Source organism: Entelurus aequoreus, linkage group LG02 (assembly GCF_033978785.1).
Source record: "Entelurus aequoreus isolate RoL-2023_Sb linkage group LG02, RoL_Eaeq_v1.1, whole genome shotgun sequence".
Lineage (NCBI taxonomy): Eukaryota > Metazoa > Chordata > Actinopteri > Syngnathiformes > Syngnathidae > Entelurus > Entelurus aequoreus.
This window is the reverse complement of record NC_084732.1, coordinates 20,776,380-20,795,872: the sequence shown is the minus strand read 5'-3', so window position 1 is coordinate 20,795,872 and position 19,493 is coordinate 20,776,380. Positions and strand designations below refer to the sequence as shown.

At 39.4% G+C, this 19,493-nt stretch overlaps 1 protein-coding gene and 1 non-coding gene across 10 annotated transcripts in view; both read left to right on the top strand.

Annotated features, from left to right (window-relative positions):
• chd9 (chromodomain helicase DNA binding protein 9) overlaps positions 1–19,493 on the top strand; it is a 198,463-nt gene that overhangs the window by 154,144 nt on the left and 24,826 nt on the right. For all 9 annotated transcript variants that reach the window (XM_062023759.1, XM_062023750.1, XM_062023742.1 and 6 more), the window contains 9 exons: positions 1,253–1,508; positions 5,088–5,298; positions 7,169–7,364; positions 8,173–8,355; positions 8,754–8,939; positions 9,099–9,209; positions 13,247–13,446; positions 13,532–13,731; positions 14,094–14,253. In XM_062023759.1, the coding sequence (XP_061879743.1) occupies positions 1,253–1,508; positions 5,088–5,298; positions 7,169–7,364; positions 8,173–8,355; positions 8,754–8,939; positions 9,099–9,209; positions 13,247–13,446; positions 13,532–13,731; positions 14,094–14,253 (1,703 nt within the window). The remainder of the gene's footprint in view (positions 1–1,252; positions 1,509–5,087; positions 5,299–7,168; positions 7,365–8,172; positions 8,356–8,753; positions 8,940–9,098; positions 9,210–13,246; positions 13,447–13,531; positions 13,732–14,093; positions 14,254–19,493) is intronic.
• On the top strand, positions 8,544–8,676 carry LOC133642728 (small nucleolar RNA SNORA16B/SNORA16A family). The gene has a single exon (XR_009824591.1). It is a non-coding gene; the product is annotated as a small nucleolar RNA SNORA16B/SNORA16A family (small nucleolar RNA).

Below are 19,493 nucleotides of genomic sequence, written 5' to 3'. Positions count from 1 at the left end.
AATTGGCAGTGAAATTTAAAAATGCTTCAGACTTTGTATGACTTCTTCTGGAGGCTACACTACATTATATTACTTTAATATGTATTTATGGAAAAAAACAACCTTACTTTCAAGGTGTGGCGGCCATGAATTTACTGTGGTGGTGCGCCACATTCAGTTACATTAAGGGGAAACCCTGTATATTATATGCAATCAACCTGCTGGGATTGCAGATGGAAATTAGCCTTGGCTACAATCTGGCACATTTTATGTGTTCTTTAATGTGAATTTTCTCATGTAACAACAATATAATAAATATAGCAAATGGTGACTTCCTATCAGGAGTTTTACTGTGAAAAAGCTTTTTGGGGTGCCTCATGGGACAGGTGAACGTTGAAAAATGCGGTCGTTTATAAATAATTTAATGATTCCCTGCAAGCATGTCTGTCAGTGTGATTTATCAAGACTTAGCCCGTTCTGCAACCACTGTTTTGCATCTTTACCTATTATATCTAGTAAGGACGTGCAAACTAGCAATTGGGCAGACATAGCTCTGAGGAGGGAGGCGATCGCGTTGCAGCTCCGTCCTGCTTGTCCACATATATGGACTGTCACAAATAGAAATATTACACATGTCTATTCAGCAATATCCTTTTATAATTACACAGCTGTTGGATGACTTAAGGAGCTGGTTTAATAAACAAATTAAATTGTATGCGTTTTGGTGTTTGCTTGTTTTTTAGTAACATTCATACATATGAAAAAAGACATCTGCAATATGCATTTTTTTATGTGCATCTGGAACATTTCAGCATGCGCTTGCATTTAATGCTAGCGTCTTCCATGAGCGCATCTTCAGTGTGTTAAAAAGTGATGCACTGCAGGACTGCTTCTCTTAAATGCCCATATAAAGTGGTACATGTCTGCTGCATGTTTTAAAGCATTGCAAAATGCCACAGGAGGGAGAGCATAACATGAATTTGCAGTAAATGAGTGACTCCATGGCGTATTACAAACAAAAACTTCATTTACATAGGGCGGTCAATTGCACAAGTTGTTTAGTGCATGGTATTTAGATCGTAGTAGATCGGGCCCTGTATGGGCTGTAAGAAGGTGAAAATTAGGTTTGCGAATGTCATTGATTTTACTTTGAATTTTTATTATTTGGGAAGCATGGGCGTTAAAAATTACAACTTTGTGGCTTTATTTGTGTTTAACGTAATATCGTTATAAAATGTCTTGCTTAAATTGTAATCTTTCTATTGGCGAACAGGTGCAAAAGCTCCAAGGCATCCTGAAGCCAATGATGCTGCGGCGCTTAAAGGAGGACGTGGAGAAGAAGCTGGCGCCCAAGGAGGAAACCATCATCGAGGTGGAGCTCACAAACATCCAGAAGAAGTACTACCGCGCCATCCTGGAGAAGAACTTCTCTTTTCTGGCCAAAGGTGCCGGCCAGTCCAACATGCCCAACCTGGTCAACACCATGATGGAGCTGAGAAAGTGCTGCAACCACCCCTACCTCATTAAAGGTAAGAACTTCCTGTTTGTGGGCTTTCTTATTTGAGCGGATGAAGGTGCTCACTTGCTACAGATCTTTAGATCAAACCCTCTTGATTTGTTTGCATATTTTCAAGTTAAACCATTAGCGAGATTAGTGTAGTGTGTATTTCATTTTATTAACAGAACATATGTTAACATGTTTCTCCATATACTGGGTTAACACATGCGCAGTGTTTGTGGGCGGGAAGAGGGGATCGAGTGTTTCGGGTTTTACCTCTGTGCGTCAGTTGTTTAAAAGTTGTGAACCAGAATAGACGTCGTGTTTATTCACTCTCATTTAACATTGGTAGCTGAGGATGGTTGAGGATGGCTGCAAACTATAAAAAAAATTAAATAGCACATGTTTCTTGAGAACACATACCCCTCACCCCGGCTGTGTTGGCTTTAGTGAATGCGTACAAATTACACTCAACAAAAGTGCATAGTTTATCGACATGATTCAACATCAATATGACTTTGTTTAATTTAGCTCTGTCACACAGTGGTTTACTTCTCTTTTTGCAAAGGCCTTTTTTTACTGGCGTTGTTAAAAAGATAATTAACCTATTTAGTTTTTTTGTAGCTTGCGGTAGTGTGGACCTGCACTGCATTATACTAAGATATATATATATATAAATATATATATATACACTCATTTTACCTCTTTCATATGTATTATGATGGGTGAGGTATACCAAATTAAATTACAGGGTACTTGAATTCAAGTCAATTATAACTCTTACAAGTCAGTTAAATATTAACAAATACATACATTAAAAAAATAAACAAATGCATTAAAATAACAATGTTACTTGCAACCCCAAAATTACAATTTTAACTAATTAATAAAAGCATGTTAAAATGACTTATGAACACATAAATAAAAACTAGAAAAATACTCACAGAGAGTGCAGGCCCTATTTGCCAATAATAAAGAATCATTAAAAAAAAACTTGAATTTAGACGGTGAAGTTTAAATTTTAACTACCGGTAATTAAAAAAAAACATGTCAAAATGACTTATCAATCAATCAATGTTTATTTATATAGCCCTAAATCACAAGTGTCTCAAAGGGCTGTACAAGCCACAACGACATCCTCGGTACAGAGCCCACATACGGGCAAGGAAAACTCACCCCAGTGGGACGTCAATGTGAATGACTATGAGAAACCTTGGAGAGGACCGCATATGTGGGTAACCACCCCCCCCCCCCCCCCCCCCCCCCCCTCTAGGGGAGACCGAAAGCAATGGATGTCGAGTGGGTCTGACATAATATTGTGAAAGTCACATGAGCACATAAATAAAAACTAGGAAAATACTCGGAGAGTGCAGGCCCTATCTGCCAATAATAAAGAAGCATTTAAAAATACAAACTTAAATTCAGACAGTGACCCAGATCAGCACCAAAATGTAATCACTTGTTCCTTATTCGATTTCTGACATGTTTTGAATTTTTAATCAAAATGTGCCAATAACCTTTTGATACTAATACTAATACTAGCAGAATTTAAGAAACAGAGGCAACCCTCTTGTCAGTCATCCACTGTATTTGTGTGAGTGGAGGTAAAAATGAATGAAGTTAGCAGAACACACATTTATTAAACAATTTTCCACTGACATTTTAAAAATGTAAAAGTCAAATAAAAAATAATAAATACAAGCTGTCTTGTAACTTGTAATAGTCAAATAGATATTAGCACACTTTATTATTATAAAAAATAAAATAAAATACAATTAAACATTTATGTGCAAGCACCTTTCTGGAAATCCAAAGACACTTTACAAGACACAGATAACGATAACAGAAAGGATCAAAGCAACAAGAGTATAGCAGCAGTTAGAGCAGGGGTCCCCAAACTTTTTGACTCGGGGGCGGCATTGGGTTAAAACAAACTTAGTCGGGGGCCGGGCTGTATATATATATATAAAAGATATATATATAGCGCACTTTCCGCGCGCGCGATGTCACGTCATCGATGAGAAAATGCATTTTTAGACAATATGAGGGCAGCACGGTGGAAGAGGGGTTAGTGCGTCTGCCTCACAATACGAAGGTCCTGAGTAGTCGTGAGTTCAATCCCGGCCTCGGGATCTTTCTGTGTGGAGTTTGTATGTCCTCCCCGTGACTGCGTGGGTTCCCTCCGGGTACTCCGGCTTCCTCCCACCTCCAAAGACGTGCACCTGGGGATAGGTTGATTGGCAACACTAAATTGGCCCTAGTGTGTGAATGTGAGTGTGAATGTTGTCTGTCTATCTGTGTTGGCCCTGCGATGAGGTGGCGACTTGTCCAGGGTGTACCCCGCCTTCCGCCCGATTGTAGCTGAGATAAGCTACAACCGCGACCCCGAAGGGAATAAGCGGTAGAAAATGGATGGATGGATAGACAATATGATTTGCCTGAGCGGCTAGGAGACACCGTGAGTAGCAAGCGGTACAAAGTGGATAAGAAAAGACAGAAAAAAATGTTTTTTTTTTTTTTTGTTTTGTTTTTTTTATACTTGTGACTTCCCGCGGGCCTGATTTTGGACGCTGGCGGGCCGGATACGGCCGAAGTTTGGGGACCCCTGAGTTAGAGTGAATACGAACTCTTCCAACAGTTGGATTTTGAGTCTGGATTTGAATAAGTAAAGGGTTTAAAGTGGTAAAAAGTGGCTTGAGCGAGGTGGATTCATGAGGAGGACTTGAGGGAATGGGCTAGTGTAGCGATGAGAAGGGGATCAGATGAACAAGGAGGGGTGAGGTTGTGGATAGCTTTAAAGTATAAAGAAGGAGTTTAAGGTCAATTACATGCCTGACCAGGAGCCAGTGAAGTTTCTGTAAGAGGGATGTGATGGAATGAGAGGGCTCTGGTTGTAATCCGGGCAGCAGATTTATGGACCAGTTGGAGCTTGTGGAGAGACTTCTGGAGGAGACCAAAGAGGAAGAACTTGCAGCAGTCGATGCGTGAGGTATCCAGACTATGAACAAGGATGGAGGCAGTGTGGACAGAAGGGCAGTGTTGGTTAATGTTGCAAAGGTGGAAGTACACCGCGGGTGATGTTATTGATAGTGATGGGTTTCAGTGAGTGTATGGCACATTCACTAGATGTATTGACACTGCACTGATACTGTGTTGGTGTTTCACAATTGTCGTCTGCCATCTACTGGATTAAAAAAATCACTACAGTTGATTTGCAAATAAAATGAATAGTTAACAAATACAATTGTTAGTTTTTTTGGGCTGTCAAAAAAAAAAGAGTTAACGCATGTGATTAATCACAAAAGATTATCACAATAACCATATATATATATACACAGATTAATCACGCAATTTATTTTGACTGTACATGCTTCTTTTCCTTAACTGCGAATGGTGATCTGAAAGGTGGCACAGGTTGGTATACTGTCAGTGATCAGGTCAATGCACCCAAACATTTTTATTTCCCTATTTTTCATATTGCATAGATGCTTCAGTACAGTTTGAGCCATCACTAATTATTGATGACTGTGAGTTCTGTCATTCCAAAACTTGGACTTTAGACTTTGATATAAAAAGCCATGTGACTAATGCTACTTTATCCACTTGTTAGGGGCAGAAGAAAAGATCTTAGAGGACTTCAGGGAGGTTTACAGCCCGGCTGCCTTGGACTTTCACTTACAAGCCATGGTGCAGTCCGCCGGGAAGCTCGTCCTCATTGACAAACTACTGCCGAAAATGAAGGCCGGCGGCCACAAGGTGCTCATCTTCTCCCAAATGGTGCGATGCCTGGACATCTTGGAAGACTACCTCATTCAGAGAAGGTAACTGTAAGACACACTACATCTATTGGCCTGAATATACTGTAAGACAACACTGATTATGATACAATGTCTCTTTTTCAGTATTTGGACAACATTTTATTTTTTTCTTTAATGTTTTTAATATCTATTTCTTAGCTGCTCAACAGTTTAGACTCAGCTTTGTTGATCAACATTATCATTAAAATTAGTATCACGGCACGGCTGTTGTGAGAGACAGGAATAAAAACTCTTGAAGAAAAGTAATTTGATGCCATGTGTTGGACTGACCACAAATATAGGCCAAACCATCTTTTTCGGACTGTTTTTTAGTGGAAAAAATATTATATTACCAAATAATATACAGTTGTCCCTCGCTACATCGCGCTTCACATATTGTGGCATATTCAACATTTTTACCCTAAATTAGGAGGAGACCAAACCAATTAGAGCGCACTGTTCAATATCGTCGCCACTGATTGGCTAAACTTTAGGAAACATTTCTATATGGGATTAAAAGAGTGTAATGGCGACTAAAGGCTATTATTTCATGACTACAGGGCTCTCATAATGTTAAAAAACAAACTTAAAAGGTAATAAACTTCTTTTTTTTTGCTCTCGTCCTGAAACTATTTGATTAATGATCTTCACGGAAATTTGTTTAACGCGGTCATGTCGAGAACCAATTAACAGCGATAAATGAGGGACGATTGTACTATTTATTAAGGGTGCTCAAAAAAATCGATTCTCATCAAAATCGAGATTTATATTTATCCCAATTCTAAATCGATTCATGATTTGCATATTGATTTAAATAAATAAAAACTTTATTTTTGCAATTTCTTTTTCTTTTTTAAGAATATTTTTTGAGTTTTAAACTATCATCAATACTGTTGTTGCTTAAATTAGTACCTATTATTTGTTTGTATTTTTAATAGATATTGTATTGGTATGTCATCTCAATTGCTTTGTAACTGTAAATCCTAAGTAAGTAATGCAGTGGTCCCCAACCGGTAACGGTCCGTGGATTGATTGGTACCGGGCCGCACAAGAAATAAAAAAAAAAATATATATATATATACGGTATGTATATATATATATTTTTTAAAATTTTATTTGAATTAAATCAACATAAAAAACACAAGATACACTTGCAATTAGTGCACAAACCCAAAAAACCTCCCTCCCCCATTTACTCATTCACACTCATTCGCACAAAAGGGTTGTTTCTTTCTGTTATTAATATTTGTGGTTCCTACATTATATATCAATATAGATCAATACAGTCTGCAAGGATACAGTCCGTAAGCACGCATGATTGTATTTTTTTATGACAAAAAAAAAAAAAATCATACCCCCCGGTCCGTGGGACAAATTTTCAAGCGTTGACCGGTCCGCAGTGACAAAAAGGTTGGGGACCACTGTTGTAATGGATTGTATTTTATTTTATTAGACTGATAAACGTTCTGGGATTTTTGTAAATAAAATTAGAAAAATATACTTAGAAAATAAGTTTTTTATACCAACACTGCTTGTATTTTTGAAAAATGACTGCAAAATAAGTGCGAAACAGAGATATTTTTCTCGTATCACTTAAATCGTATTTTGGTCATCATATTTGTCACAGTTGTTTGATTCTGCTTCATTCATGAACATTGTCTAAAAATAAAACAAGCGTCATGGCGTAGCTGCATCACACCAAGTCACTAGTGTTTGAGTGACAGGAAGAAAAGCTCACACTCAAACATGGTTGGCACCACCTGTTGGTTTGACTCAAAAGAGGGAATGTGGAAAAATTATCTCTCATATTGAGGTCGAATGAGCATTTTACATCTGAATACTGTGGCCAGTGAGTTAGCTAGCATTGTAACGAATGGCCCCTGGGTCTTGGCAGGTACTTGTACGAGCGGATAGACGGCCGCGTCCGTGGCAACCTGCGCCAGGCGGCCATCGACCGCTTCAGCAAGCCTGACTCGGACCGCTTTGTTTTCCTCCTGTGCACACGAGCCGGCGGCCTTGGCATCAACCTCACGGCGGCGGACACCTGTATTATCTTCGACTCTGACTGGAACCCTCAAAACGACTTACAGGTAAGACGACATCAAGTTAAAACCGCCAAAGCAGACAAATACTGTCCATATACATTCACTGTACAAGCATACATATACATATACTGTACATATACATACATACACTCATGCATATAATCACGTTTCATCAAACATATTAACATTGTTGCCCTAGGGGAAACACACTGACAAAGCTTAATCTATTGGAACTATAACAATCTACAAGGTTAATATAGTTGGCTTCTCTTTCTTTCCTTCAATTTATCTGCTTTCTTTTGTATTTCAATGGATCATTACATATACGTATTGTTGCATTTGAAACAATTGTATTGTTGATAATAGAGGTAATTATTATTATTTATTATCAATAGTGCTATTTCTATTTGTATTTGTATTGCTCCATTTGTAGTGTAATAATGCTCATTGTCATTTTTGTATTATTAATTATTTCACTAACTGCTTCATTGCTATCACTTTAACCATCATATTTGTACATATCCTACTTGCCGATGTTGTTCTGTTGTTGTTGTCTCTCTGTCTTGTCCCCGCAATTTCCCCCTCTGTCTTCATTTTTTCATCCTCTTTCTATACCCTCCTGCTCTGGCCCGGCTTCGCCAAATAATGATATAAATCCATTTAATAAAGTCAATTACAATTAAGGCAACAATAGAAGTATCCCACACTTTTCTTTTGTAAAGTAAATTTGTACAGCCGATATGGGCATCTACATCAACAATACGATTTGTCTGAGTAGCTGGACAGGACAAAAACAACAACAACAACAACAAAAAACGCCAAAGCAATACTAAGCTCCTGTTCAACCCGACAGGCGCAGGCACGCTGCCACCGGATTGGTCAGAACAAGGCGGTCAAGGTGTACCGGCTGATCACCAGGAACTCGTACGAGCGGGAGATGTTCGATCGCGCCAGCCTCAAGCTGGGTCTGGACAAAGCCGTGTTGCAGAGCATGAGCGGCCGAGATAACAGCTTGGGAGGAAGCACTGGTGGAGGGGTGAGTGGTGGGAATGAAATAGGATTCATCGTCAAGAGGGTTTGTAACCGCTCAATATATAATGACATCCATTTCAGAAGCTAACCTTGGATTAGACGTTTTCAGTTCAATTCTGTGAACTCTTGAGTAGGTCGGTGTAGTGCCGCTTTAAAGCATTAGCCGGAACAATATCAAGGTTCTTTCAACAAAAAGGCTCCAATCGAAGCCATTCATGCTCTCCCGTAGCACTAAGTGGTCAAGTGCAAGCCAAGGTTTTTCATAGACGGTCACTGTTCAGTTGGAAAAATAACTGCTCGAGCAACATTTTGGGAAATAACATTAGACATTCAGGACAATCAGTGTCCGTGAGCAAGACATCCAATGCTGCCTAGATATAAACGTATTTTCCTTTGTTCTAGGCCGTCCAGCAACAGCTGTCCAAAAAGGAAATCGAGGATTTGCTGCGACGAGGAGCCTACGGTGCCATTATGGACGAGGAGGACGAAGGGGCCAAGTTCTGTGAGGAGGACATCGACCAGATCCTCCAGCGCAGGACCAAGACTATTACCATCGAGTCAGAGGGGCGAGGGTCCACCTTTGCCAAGGTAATGCAGCATGCATTAAACATTTTTGATATTGTAACATTACAATAAGGACTATATATTCTTAGAATGGCACGCTGGCCATTGTTTCTAATGATTGACCACGATTGCATCAAACAGAAATATGGATTTTTAAGATTTTCCGACATGGTCTTCTTTCAGGCCAGTTTTGTGGCATCCGGAAACCGCACAGACATCTCTCTGGATGACCCCAACTTCTGGGACAAGTGGGCGAAAAAGGCTGACGTCGATATGGAAATGGTGAACGGCAGAGTAAGTTGTTTGATGACCTTAATTCATCAGTATTTAAAATCTGTGTGGTAACAAAAGAAAGAATTAAGTAAACAGATTAGACACACTCGTTTTAGCTTTCTACTGAAGCTAAAACGTTGTTTAAGAAGGTGCTGGCCAGCGTTTCTCTGCGTGTGGTTGGTGGGCCACAGGTGGTCCCCAAGAAATGCCAATTGGTCCTTGAGATACTTGGTTATTACATTTGTCTTTTATCTTCTACTTTTTCATCCCCTTTGCATGTCGTCAAGTAAAGTCATTCTGCTCTAAACACTCACTACAAGGATGCTTTTTTTTTATACGGTGGCAAGAAAACAAGGATAAGTAAAACTTTATGACTAAAATGGTGAAGCTGTATTTTAATTTGCACTTTAATTTTATTGACAGTTTAGTTAAAAAAAAATTGTGATTTTAGTTAGAATTAATTTATTTTAGCATTGTGTAATTGTATGTACATTTAGTTTCAATGAGTCCCTTCTTTTGCAGTATATTTGATATGTATTTATTTTTGTCATCAGTCTGACCTAAGCCTTGGTAATAGTCTTTGTGATTAACACATGGTTTCATATCATTTGACAATGTTTATCCTATTAAACTGCAAGTAAGTTAGATATAATTATTGAATACAGTTAAAATCAACAGCAAGATTACTAAGTCATCCTATTAAACTGTAAGTAAGTTAGATATAATTATTGAATACAGTTAAAATCAACAGTAAGATTACTAAGTCAATGTTGATATTTAAGTGGGCCCAACCCCCATCAGTAGTGGAAAAGTTGGGCCCTGTGGTCAAAAATGTTAAGAACACCTGCTCTAGTGTTTTTAAAAGTCTGCTGCAAAAATTGTGAGTCAGGTTTTTTGAACTGAACTCGCAGGCCGCCAGTTTATAGCTCAAATGATAAAAAAGAGAGGACCTAAAATGGAACCTTGAGGAACACCAATAGTATAACTAAAGAAGTTGAACAAATGACCACTGACTGCATCTGAAGTAAGAACATAAATAAAAAAAGCTACAGCAACACTTTGGTTACACAAATAACATTACCATAAAAAATGTGTAACAGCCAAAAAGGAGAAGTCTTAAAGGAGTGCCATGAGGAACGCCTCAGTTTTGTAAGTCAAAAGTTTAAACCCCAATGTTCTATGTTTGCAAGCAAGGTTAAAATGTTTTTTAAGATGTTTACAGTGGTCCACGTTGCTCTATACAACAGTGTACGGCTCTGGTAATGGGTACAATCGCACCCACCTGCACAAATGTACTTCAAAATGTAACAATCAAAATAAATATGACTTTTTTTTTGTTTACTAGGGCATGCATATATAATATGCATTAGTTTGACCATTTAAAATTAACGATAATAAAAAGGAGATGCTTGAAAATAGCATAAAAATGCCCCAAGAACTTGGAAAAAACACGATTCATAGCGTTACTTTTTGGTGTAACCATAATGAGCGTTCTGTTCAGGTATATTTCTTTTATATTTTCATAAATCATCATATTTATGTATTACTACATTTAAATAGGTATTGATCAATCTTTAAGCTGTGTGTATTTGATTTCAGTTTGCTTTTGACATCTTATTTAGAATTGTTGTTGAAACCTTTACAACCTTGTGTTGTGCTCATGATGGCGTAACCAAACTAGATTTCATTTAATGATCATATTTTGAATATGTATTCCCTTTTTTACCTTTAGTATATTTAAATATACTGTGTTTTATGTGTTTTCTTTTTGGAACATGTACTATACATATAGTACAATAAAGTCCCATATAAAATTATGTTTCTAGCAATACTTTAATTTTACCTTTGAAAGTAACACTCCAATGTCCATTAGTGAAGCTGTACACAACAGGAACACTTAAGTGTTTTTAGGAATTTGCTGCAAAAATGTTTGTCTCCCAAGTTTTTAACTCAACTTGCGAGCCGGATTTGGCCCCTGGACTGCCAGTTGAATAGCCCTGTTGTAGAGTGACAGAGGCCAGGATAAACTCCCTCTGAAAAATGAACCACAAACAGAGCAGAGACATCTGCCTCCACCGGTATACTTTTAAAAGAGTAGGCAGGATTATTGTTTGTGGGTATTTGTAAAGAAAGTGGTTTTAAGTGGTCTATTTTTCAAGAAAAAGAAGCAGTGAGTTTACTATTTACATTTAGAGGCCTACTGAAATGAATTTTTTTTATTTAAACGGGGATAGCAGATCTATTCTATGTGTCATACTTGATCATTTCGCGATATTGCCATATTTTTGCTGAAAGGATTTAGTATAGAACAACGACGATAAAGATTGCAACTTTTGGTATCTGATAAAAAAAAGGCTTGCACCTACCGGAAGTAGCGTGACGTAGTCAGTTGAACATATACGCAAAGTTCCCTATTGTTTACAATGATGGCCGCATGAAGTGAGAGAGATTCGGACCGAGAAAGCGACAATTTCCCCATTAATTTGAGCGAGGATGAAAGATTTGTGGATGAGTAAAGTGCAAGTGAAGGACTAGTGGGGAGTTGAAGCTATTCAGATAGGGAAGATGCTGTGAGAGCCGGGGGTGACCTGATATTCAACTGGGAATGACTACAACAGTAAATAAACACAAGACATATATATACTCTATTAGCCACAACACAACCAGGCTTATATTTAATATGCCACAAATTAATCCTGCATAAAAACACCTGCGTGTTTGTTATGCTAGCTCCTAGCTCCTCTGCTAGCTCCATAGAACACGCCAATACAATTCAAACACCTGATCAACACACACAATCACTCAGCCCAAAAGACCGTTTACCTAACCCAAGGTTCATAAAGCTTATATATTTTTAAAAAGTTACGTACGTGACGCGCACATACGGTCAAGTTATCGAATGTTTAGCAGCCAAGGCTGCATACTCACGGTACCTGATATTCAGCTGGGAATGACTACAACAGTAAATAAACACAAGACATATATATACTCTATTAGCCACAACACAACCAGGCTTATATTTAATATGCCACAAATTAATCCTGCATAATAACACCTGCGTGTTTGTTATGCTAGCTCCTAGCTCCTCTGCTAGCTCCTAGCTCCATAGAACATGCCAATACAATTCAAACACCTGATCAACACACACAATCACTCAGCCCAAAAGACCGTTCACCTAACCAAAGGTTCATAAAGCTTATATATTTTTAAAAAGTTACGTACGTGACGCGCACGTACGGTACGGTACGTGTTATGCTAGCTCCTAGCTCCTCTGCTAGCTCCTAGCTCCATAGAACACGCCAATACAATTCAAACACATGATCAACACACACAATCACTCAGCCCAAAAGACCGTTCACCTAACCCAAGGTTCATAAAGCTTATATATTTAAAAAAAAGTTACGTACATACGCAAAAAAAAGCCAAAGCTGCATACTCACAGTAGCACGTCTGCGTCTTTGTCATCCAAATCAAAGTAATCCTGGTAAGAGTCTGTGTTGTCCCAGTTCTCTACAGGCGTCTGTGTATCCAAATCAAAAGTCCTCCTGGTTAGAGTCTCTGTTATCCGAGTTCTTCCATCTTGACTGCATCTTTCGGGAATGTAAACAAAGAAGCGCCGGCTGTGTACTGTTGTGGCTGACTACGTTCGAAAAATACGTCCATTTCGCACCGACAACTTTCTTCTTTGCTTGCTCGGCTTCGTTCTCCATAATGCAATGAACATGATTGAAACAGATTCACGAACACAGATGTCCAGAATACTGTGGAATTATGAAATGAAAACAGAGCTTTTTCGTATCGGCTTCAATGTGGAAGGCATACCCGTGTTCGCCGGGCTACGTCACGCGCATACGTCATCCTCAGAGGCGTTTCGAACCGGAAGTTTAGCGGCAAATTTAAAATGTCACTTTATAAGTTAACCCGGCCGTATTGGCATGTGTTATAATGTTAAGATTTCATCATTGATATATAAACTATCAGACTGCGTGGTCGGTAGTAGTGGCTTTCAGTAGGCCTTTAGAGCCTAACCGTTGAGAATCTTTGTCTTGTGTCTACAGAACAGCCTGGTGATCGACACCCCGCGCGTCAGAAAGCAGACGAGGCCCTTCAGCTCCACCAAGGACGAGCTGGCGGAGCTCTCAGAGGGCGAGAGCGACAGCGACGACACCAAACCCAAACTCCGGCGAACCCACGACCGGCCCAACAGCTACGGACGCACTGAATGTTTCAGAGTGGAGAAGAACCTGCTGGTGTATGGGTACGGTCATTGAAACGTGCTTACCAAATACATTTAGCACACACGTGTGAATTCAAAGCGAACGTGTCTCATTATCGACGTCCAGGTGGGGCCGATGGAAGGACATCCTGACTCACGGTCGGTTTAAGAAGCAGCTGACTGACTGGGATGTGGAGTCCATCTGCAGGGCGTTGCTGGCCTACTGTTTGGTGCATTACCGTGGGGATGACAAAATCAAAAGCTTCATGTGGGACCTGATCGCACCCACGGAAGACGGACGTACCAAGGAGCTGCAGAATCACTTGGGTATAAAATATTAATTGTCCTTAAAGGTCACATATTGTGCACTGGAAGATCCCAACACTTTTGCAATTCATCATTTGAGACCCTACAAATTCACAAAAATTGTATTTATAGTTTTATTGCATTACCCACATAAAATACACCATAATAAGATCCTAGTTCTGTCTAACGATACATTTTTATCAATGTTTTAAATGTCGTTATTTAAATCTTTCCAATCAGCTTTTATCAGCTTCACTGATAATGTTAGTGTTGCGGTGTCCCACTTTGTTCCCCTGTCCTTGAACGCAGCGTAGCTAACCAAAAACAAAATATTAGATAGCAATGCAGGAGAGCCGTTGTGATCGTTTGTCCTCTTCCACCAGGCCTCTCAGCCCCAGTTCCTCGAGGCAGGAAGGGTAAGAAGATGAAGACCCAGTCCAGCTCCTTTGACATCCACAAGGCCGAGTGGTTACGGAAGCACAACCCGGAGCACATGCTCCAGGACGACGGCTACAAGAAGCACCTCAAACACCACTGCAACAAGTAAGCGTACGCTCCTCGGAACCAAGCTGATTATACTACACTAGCCATAATGCGCATCAATGCCAGGTTAGCTATGACCATGCATTTTCAGTATAGTAGCAGAAGTTTTGATGTAGCTATTGTATTATATACCTAATTAAATGTCCAATCAATGTACCTTGTCTCCACTGATTCTCATTATATAAAATAGCGTGGACACGGGATATTCAAGTAAATTGTTTTGGGGGCCACATTTCCAGAAAGATAAGTACCCAGGAGGCGGACTTCTCCTTTCACTATTAGTCTTATTTTGTATATTCCGTAGAACCCGCTTCCTCCACAATAGACATTAGATTTTGGTCTATTTATTTTGTCAGTTACAGGAGCTCTCTGCTTTTTTTGAGGACCTTCTGTAAAAATGCGAGTCAAAGATCATCTCTATGACAGCACTGTAGTTTTTTTAGGAATGTGCTGCAGTTTTTTTCCATAACTGAACTCACAGGCCACCAGTTGAATAGCACAGATGATGAAAAGAGAGGACTGAAAATGGAATCTTGAGGAAAACCACTAGTACAAATAAAGAAGTTGAACAAATGACTATGGACTGCGTCGGAAGTAAAGAAGGTGCAGCAAAACTTTGGTTACATAAATCCTATTACGAAAAAAGTAGGAGACTTGAAGGGGTGCCTTGAAGGATGACTCAGTTATGTATAAAACCCCAAACCAGTGAAGTTGGCACGTAGTGTAAATCGTAAATAAAAAAAGAATACAATGATATGCAAATCCTTTTCAACTTATATTCAATTGAATAGATTGCAAAGACAAGATATTTAATGTTCAAACTGAGAAACTTAATTTTATTTTGCAAATAATCATTGATTTAGAATTTAATGGCAGTAACATATTGCAAAAAAGTTGATTTAAAATTTGTACCACTGTGTTACATGGCCTTTCCTTTTAACGACACTCAGTAAACGTTTCGGAACTGAGAAGACCAATTTTTTAAGCTTTTCAGGTGGAATTCTTTCCCATTCTTGCTTGATAAACAGCTTAAGTTGTTCAACAGTCCGGGGTCTCTGTTGTGGTATTTTACGCTTCATAATGCGCCACACATTTTCAATGGGAGACAGGTCTGGACTACAGGAAGGCCAGTCTAGTACCCGCACTCTTTTACTATGAAGCCACGCTGTTGCAACACATGCAGAATGTGGCTTGGTATTGGAAATAAGCAGGGGCGTCCATGAAAAAGACATTGCTTGGATGGCAACATGTGTTGCTCCAAAACCTTTCAGCATTAATGGTGCTTTCACAGATGTGTAAGTTACCCATGCCTTGGGCACTAATACACCCCCATACCATCACAGATGCTGGCTTTTTAACTTTGCACCTATAACAGTCCGGATGGTTATTTTCCTCTTTGGTCCGGAGAACACGACATCCACAGTTTCCAAAAACAATTTGAAATGTGGACTCGTCAGACCACAGAACACTTTTTTCACTTTGCATCAGTCCATCTTAGATGAGCTTGGGCCCAGTGAAGCCGGCAGCGTTTCTGGGTGTTGTTGATAAATGGTTTTCGCTTTGCATAGTAGAATTTTATATTGCACTTACAGATGTAGCGACTAACTGTGGTTACTGACAGTGGTTTTCTGAAGTGTTCCTGATTCCATGTGGTGATATCCTTTACACACTGTCGCTTTTTGATGTAGTACCGCCTGAGGGATCGAAGGTCACGGGCCTTGCCGCTTACGTGCAGTGATTTCTCCAGATTTTCTGAATCTTTTTATATTACGGCCCGTAAATGGTGAAATCCCTAAATTCCTTGCAATAGCTCATTGAGAAATGTTGTTCTTAAACTTTTGGACAATTTTCTCACGCATTTGTTCACAAAGTGGTGACCCTCGACCCATCCTTGTTTGTGAATGACTGAGCATTTCATGGAAGCTGCTTTTACACCCAATCATGGCACCCACCTGTTCCCATTTAGCCTGTTCACCAGTGGGATGTTCCAAATAAGTGTTTGATGAGCATTCCTCAACTTTCTCAGTCTTTTTTGCCACTTGTGCCAGCTTTTTTGAAACATGTTGCAGGCATCAGATTCCAAATTAACTAATGTTTGCAAAAAATTTAGTTTCCCAGTTCGAACGTTAAGTATCTTGTCTTTGCAGTCTATTCAATTGAATATAGGTTGAAAAAGATTTGCAAATCATTGTATTCTGTTTTCATTTACGATTTACACAACGTGGCAACTTCACTGTTTTTGGGGTTTGTAAATCACAAGTTTGGATCCCAGTGTTCTATGTATGCTAGCAAGGTTACAATGCAAGGATCTGCCAATGTGTTTACAGTGGTCCAAGTTCCTCCATACATTAGAAGCACTCTAGTGTTTTTAGGAATTTGCTGCAAAAATGCTTGTCTCCCAAGCTTTGAATTGAACACGGGTGCCAGTATAGTCTCATTAACGGGCCAGATTTGGTCCCTTGGCCGACCGTTGAATAGCATAGACTAATACTGTATTGCCTAGTAGTTTTTGTGTGACTAGCTCGTAGCTGATTCCCTCTACTGACTTCCTCATAAAAACGGCTTGTGTTTGAAAAAGCGCTCTCCTCGTCACGGTGGCACCTTCCAGCTCCAGTAATGATGAGGCACTAAAAGATGTACTGGAGCTGACACTTCCCGCTGATTCATTAACAGACTTGGATCACGACGGGCGGCCGTTGAGTGATCGCAATCTTAATGAGCCTTCAGGCCAGCTAATGGCCACCATGGATCACTCTTCCTCGCTGACAGAGGAGGGGAAAAGACTGCCGGCTGGTGCGTGGGGATGACAGAGACAAAAGCCAAATAGATTGCTGCCCCTTGTTTGGTGGCGAGCTCGTGCCCACAGAGCTTTAGACGCACAGGGCTGCATTTTCCATAGAAAGTTCCCCTTTGTCTGGTGGTCCAGTAATGCTGAAACTAGGGATTGTCTGAAATGTGACACACAGGGCCAACTAGGACACAGTTTGCTGACGCCTAAATTTGGCAGGGATTTCGGAGGGGGGCTCCCTGCCTTCCTTACAGAGCACTTATGCAGGAATAGAACGTTGCTATCAGACGTCATTCCCCTCCAGTTGTCATGCCACTTCCCGCTCGTATGTTTGCTTCTGGAGGGATTGTTTGTCTGCGAACGCATCCAGGAGGGATTCCTTGCATGCCAACCGCGTCACGCAACTGCTTGCTCCTTAACGAGTGTGTGACGGTGCGGAGATTCTTGGCCGTGTGTGTGTGTGTGTGTGTGTGTGCTATTCACACTGCATGTACTTACAAAGAACCTGGAAGGAGAGTGACGAAGGGACGTGCTGACAGGCGGAGGGGGAGTGGAGGTGTTGTGGAGCGTTACAGCAGCTGCTCCAGTCACACAGCAGTGTGGCGTCCAGGAGGCACAGCCTATTTACCACACTGCAGCTCCCCTTGGGCATATTTGTGCAAGGTGTTGCTCTAAAGAATACCGATATTTAGATTTTTATCAGGAAAAAATACTAAAACCTGCAAAAAAATAGACAATATCTATTTTAGATTTGTTTGAGAAATAACAGAAAGCTATCAATGTTTTACTTAATAGCATATTTCCTCACGTAGATGTGTTTACTCAGCAGCAGAAAGCACCAGGCAAAGAATATTTAACTGCAGAGTTCAATGAAAAAAATAGATTTTTTGAGAAATTATGTTGTGAACACCACAAACTCGAGGAGCAGTCTGCTCAACTGATACCCGGCATGTAAACAAGTGTTCAGAACATTTGCCAAAGGTAATCGCCAAAAAACATTTTGCCATAAATATAACAATAATTTATATTGTGTAAGAAAAAAATGCAAAAAACATCCTTTTATTTTACTAGCATATATCCTCAAATAGTGGCGGTTTCTTTATGAGGCTGTCTATAGCAGCTTCAAGCTTTGCAGATTTCCAGTTAAACGTGAAAAATATTGCTACAAAATGACAATTCTGTGTAATATTTGTATTTAACATTAAATACAGAGCAGTGATTGTATTTCTCTATATAGTTTGTCAGTCAAACAGAGGGAAGTGCATATCTGGCATATGCAAACTATTTTTTTATAATTTGCTCATGAAGCAGTTAAGGTCTGTTGTGTGCCTAGGAACAAGTAACTGGATACATATCTATGGAGGTTAATTTGTCTTTCTTACCAAATATTTTTATGACACTGAATTTGTCATTAAATTATTTGCATTTGAATGTTATTAATTATGTTTTTATGTCATTAAATTCTTTGCATTTGAATTTTGTTAATTATGTTTTGTTTTGTTTTTTTACATACAATTATGCTCGCAGTTTCATTGAATATTCATGGGCAAAATGTTTGCTTCTAATAATGTGGTTTGTTTAAATACAGTGGTAACAGTTTTTGTTTAAACCTTTTAAAATCCAAACTATAGCCGGCAATAGGATGTGCAATATCATTTTCAAATTACCGAAAGTCTTGACCGATAGAAATAATTCCAGTGGTTGGAATCTGCGCTTTAGAGTGACATACGGGTTAATAGGTAATCTTAGGGACTACTGTAGTTGAGGCTCCGCAGAGTGGGCGGGGCTTGTTTACAGAGCAACTAGTGTGAGGCACAGAAGCAGATTTCAGCAGAAAAGGGACATTTTATCAGAAATGTGGGTGTTTTTTACACTTAGTGTTCATATTTCGCCACGTTTTTGCTTGATTGTAAAAGATTGGATCAAGAAGGTCGTCTGGGAAGTAAAGAGGAGCGACGATCGTATTTTCTTAATATTCAGTGTTTTAATATTCATAATTCATATTGTAAATCCCACAATCTTTTTTGTCATGTACATTTTGGGTGTCTTATTCAGTAAAAAAATATAGAAAATGACATTCTGTTTTTGAAGTCGTCTGTTACACCGTTTTTAGAATATTATCAGTCATTATTATAAGTTTTTGAATTATCGTGTGATCAGCTTTTATCCTTTTTATATATGGCATCTTAGGAGCTTTTTTTTTTTTTTTACTAATGCACAGCAGATTGCTGCTGCTTGGTCAGACCCGTGTCACATGTCTGCAAACTTGACACCTCATTGGCTGGACGTGAGACACAATAGATTGCATCACTCTTAATTTACTAGAACGCTTCACTCTTACTTTACCAGAAGTAGGTCTTGCATTTTGTAGCAACAAATATATCTGCACTGAATGTTCATAAAATGAATTTTAAACAATGTGTTTAAACAAACTGATTAAAATATCAGCACA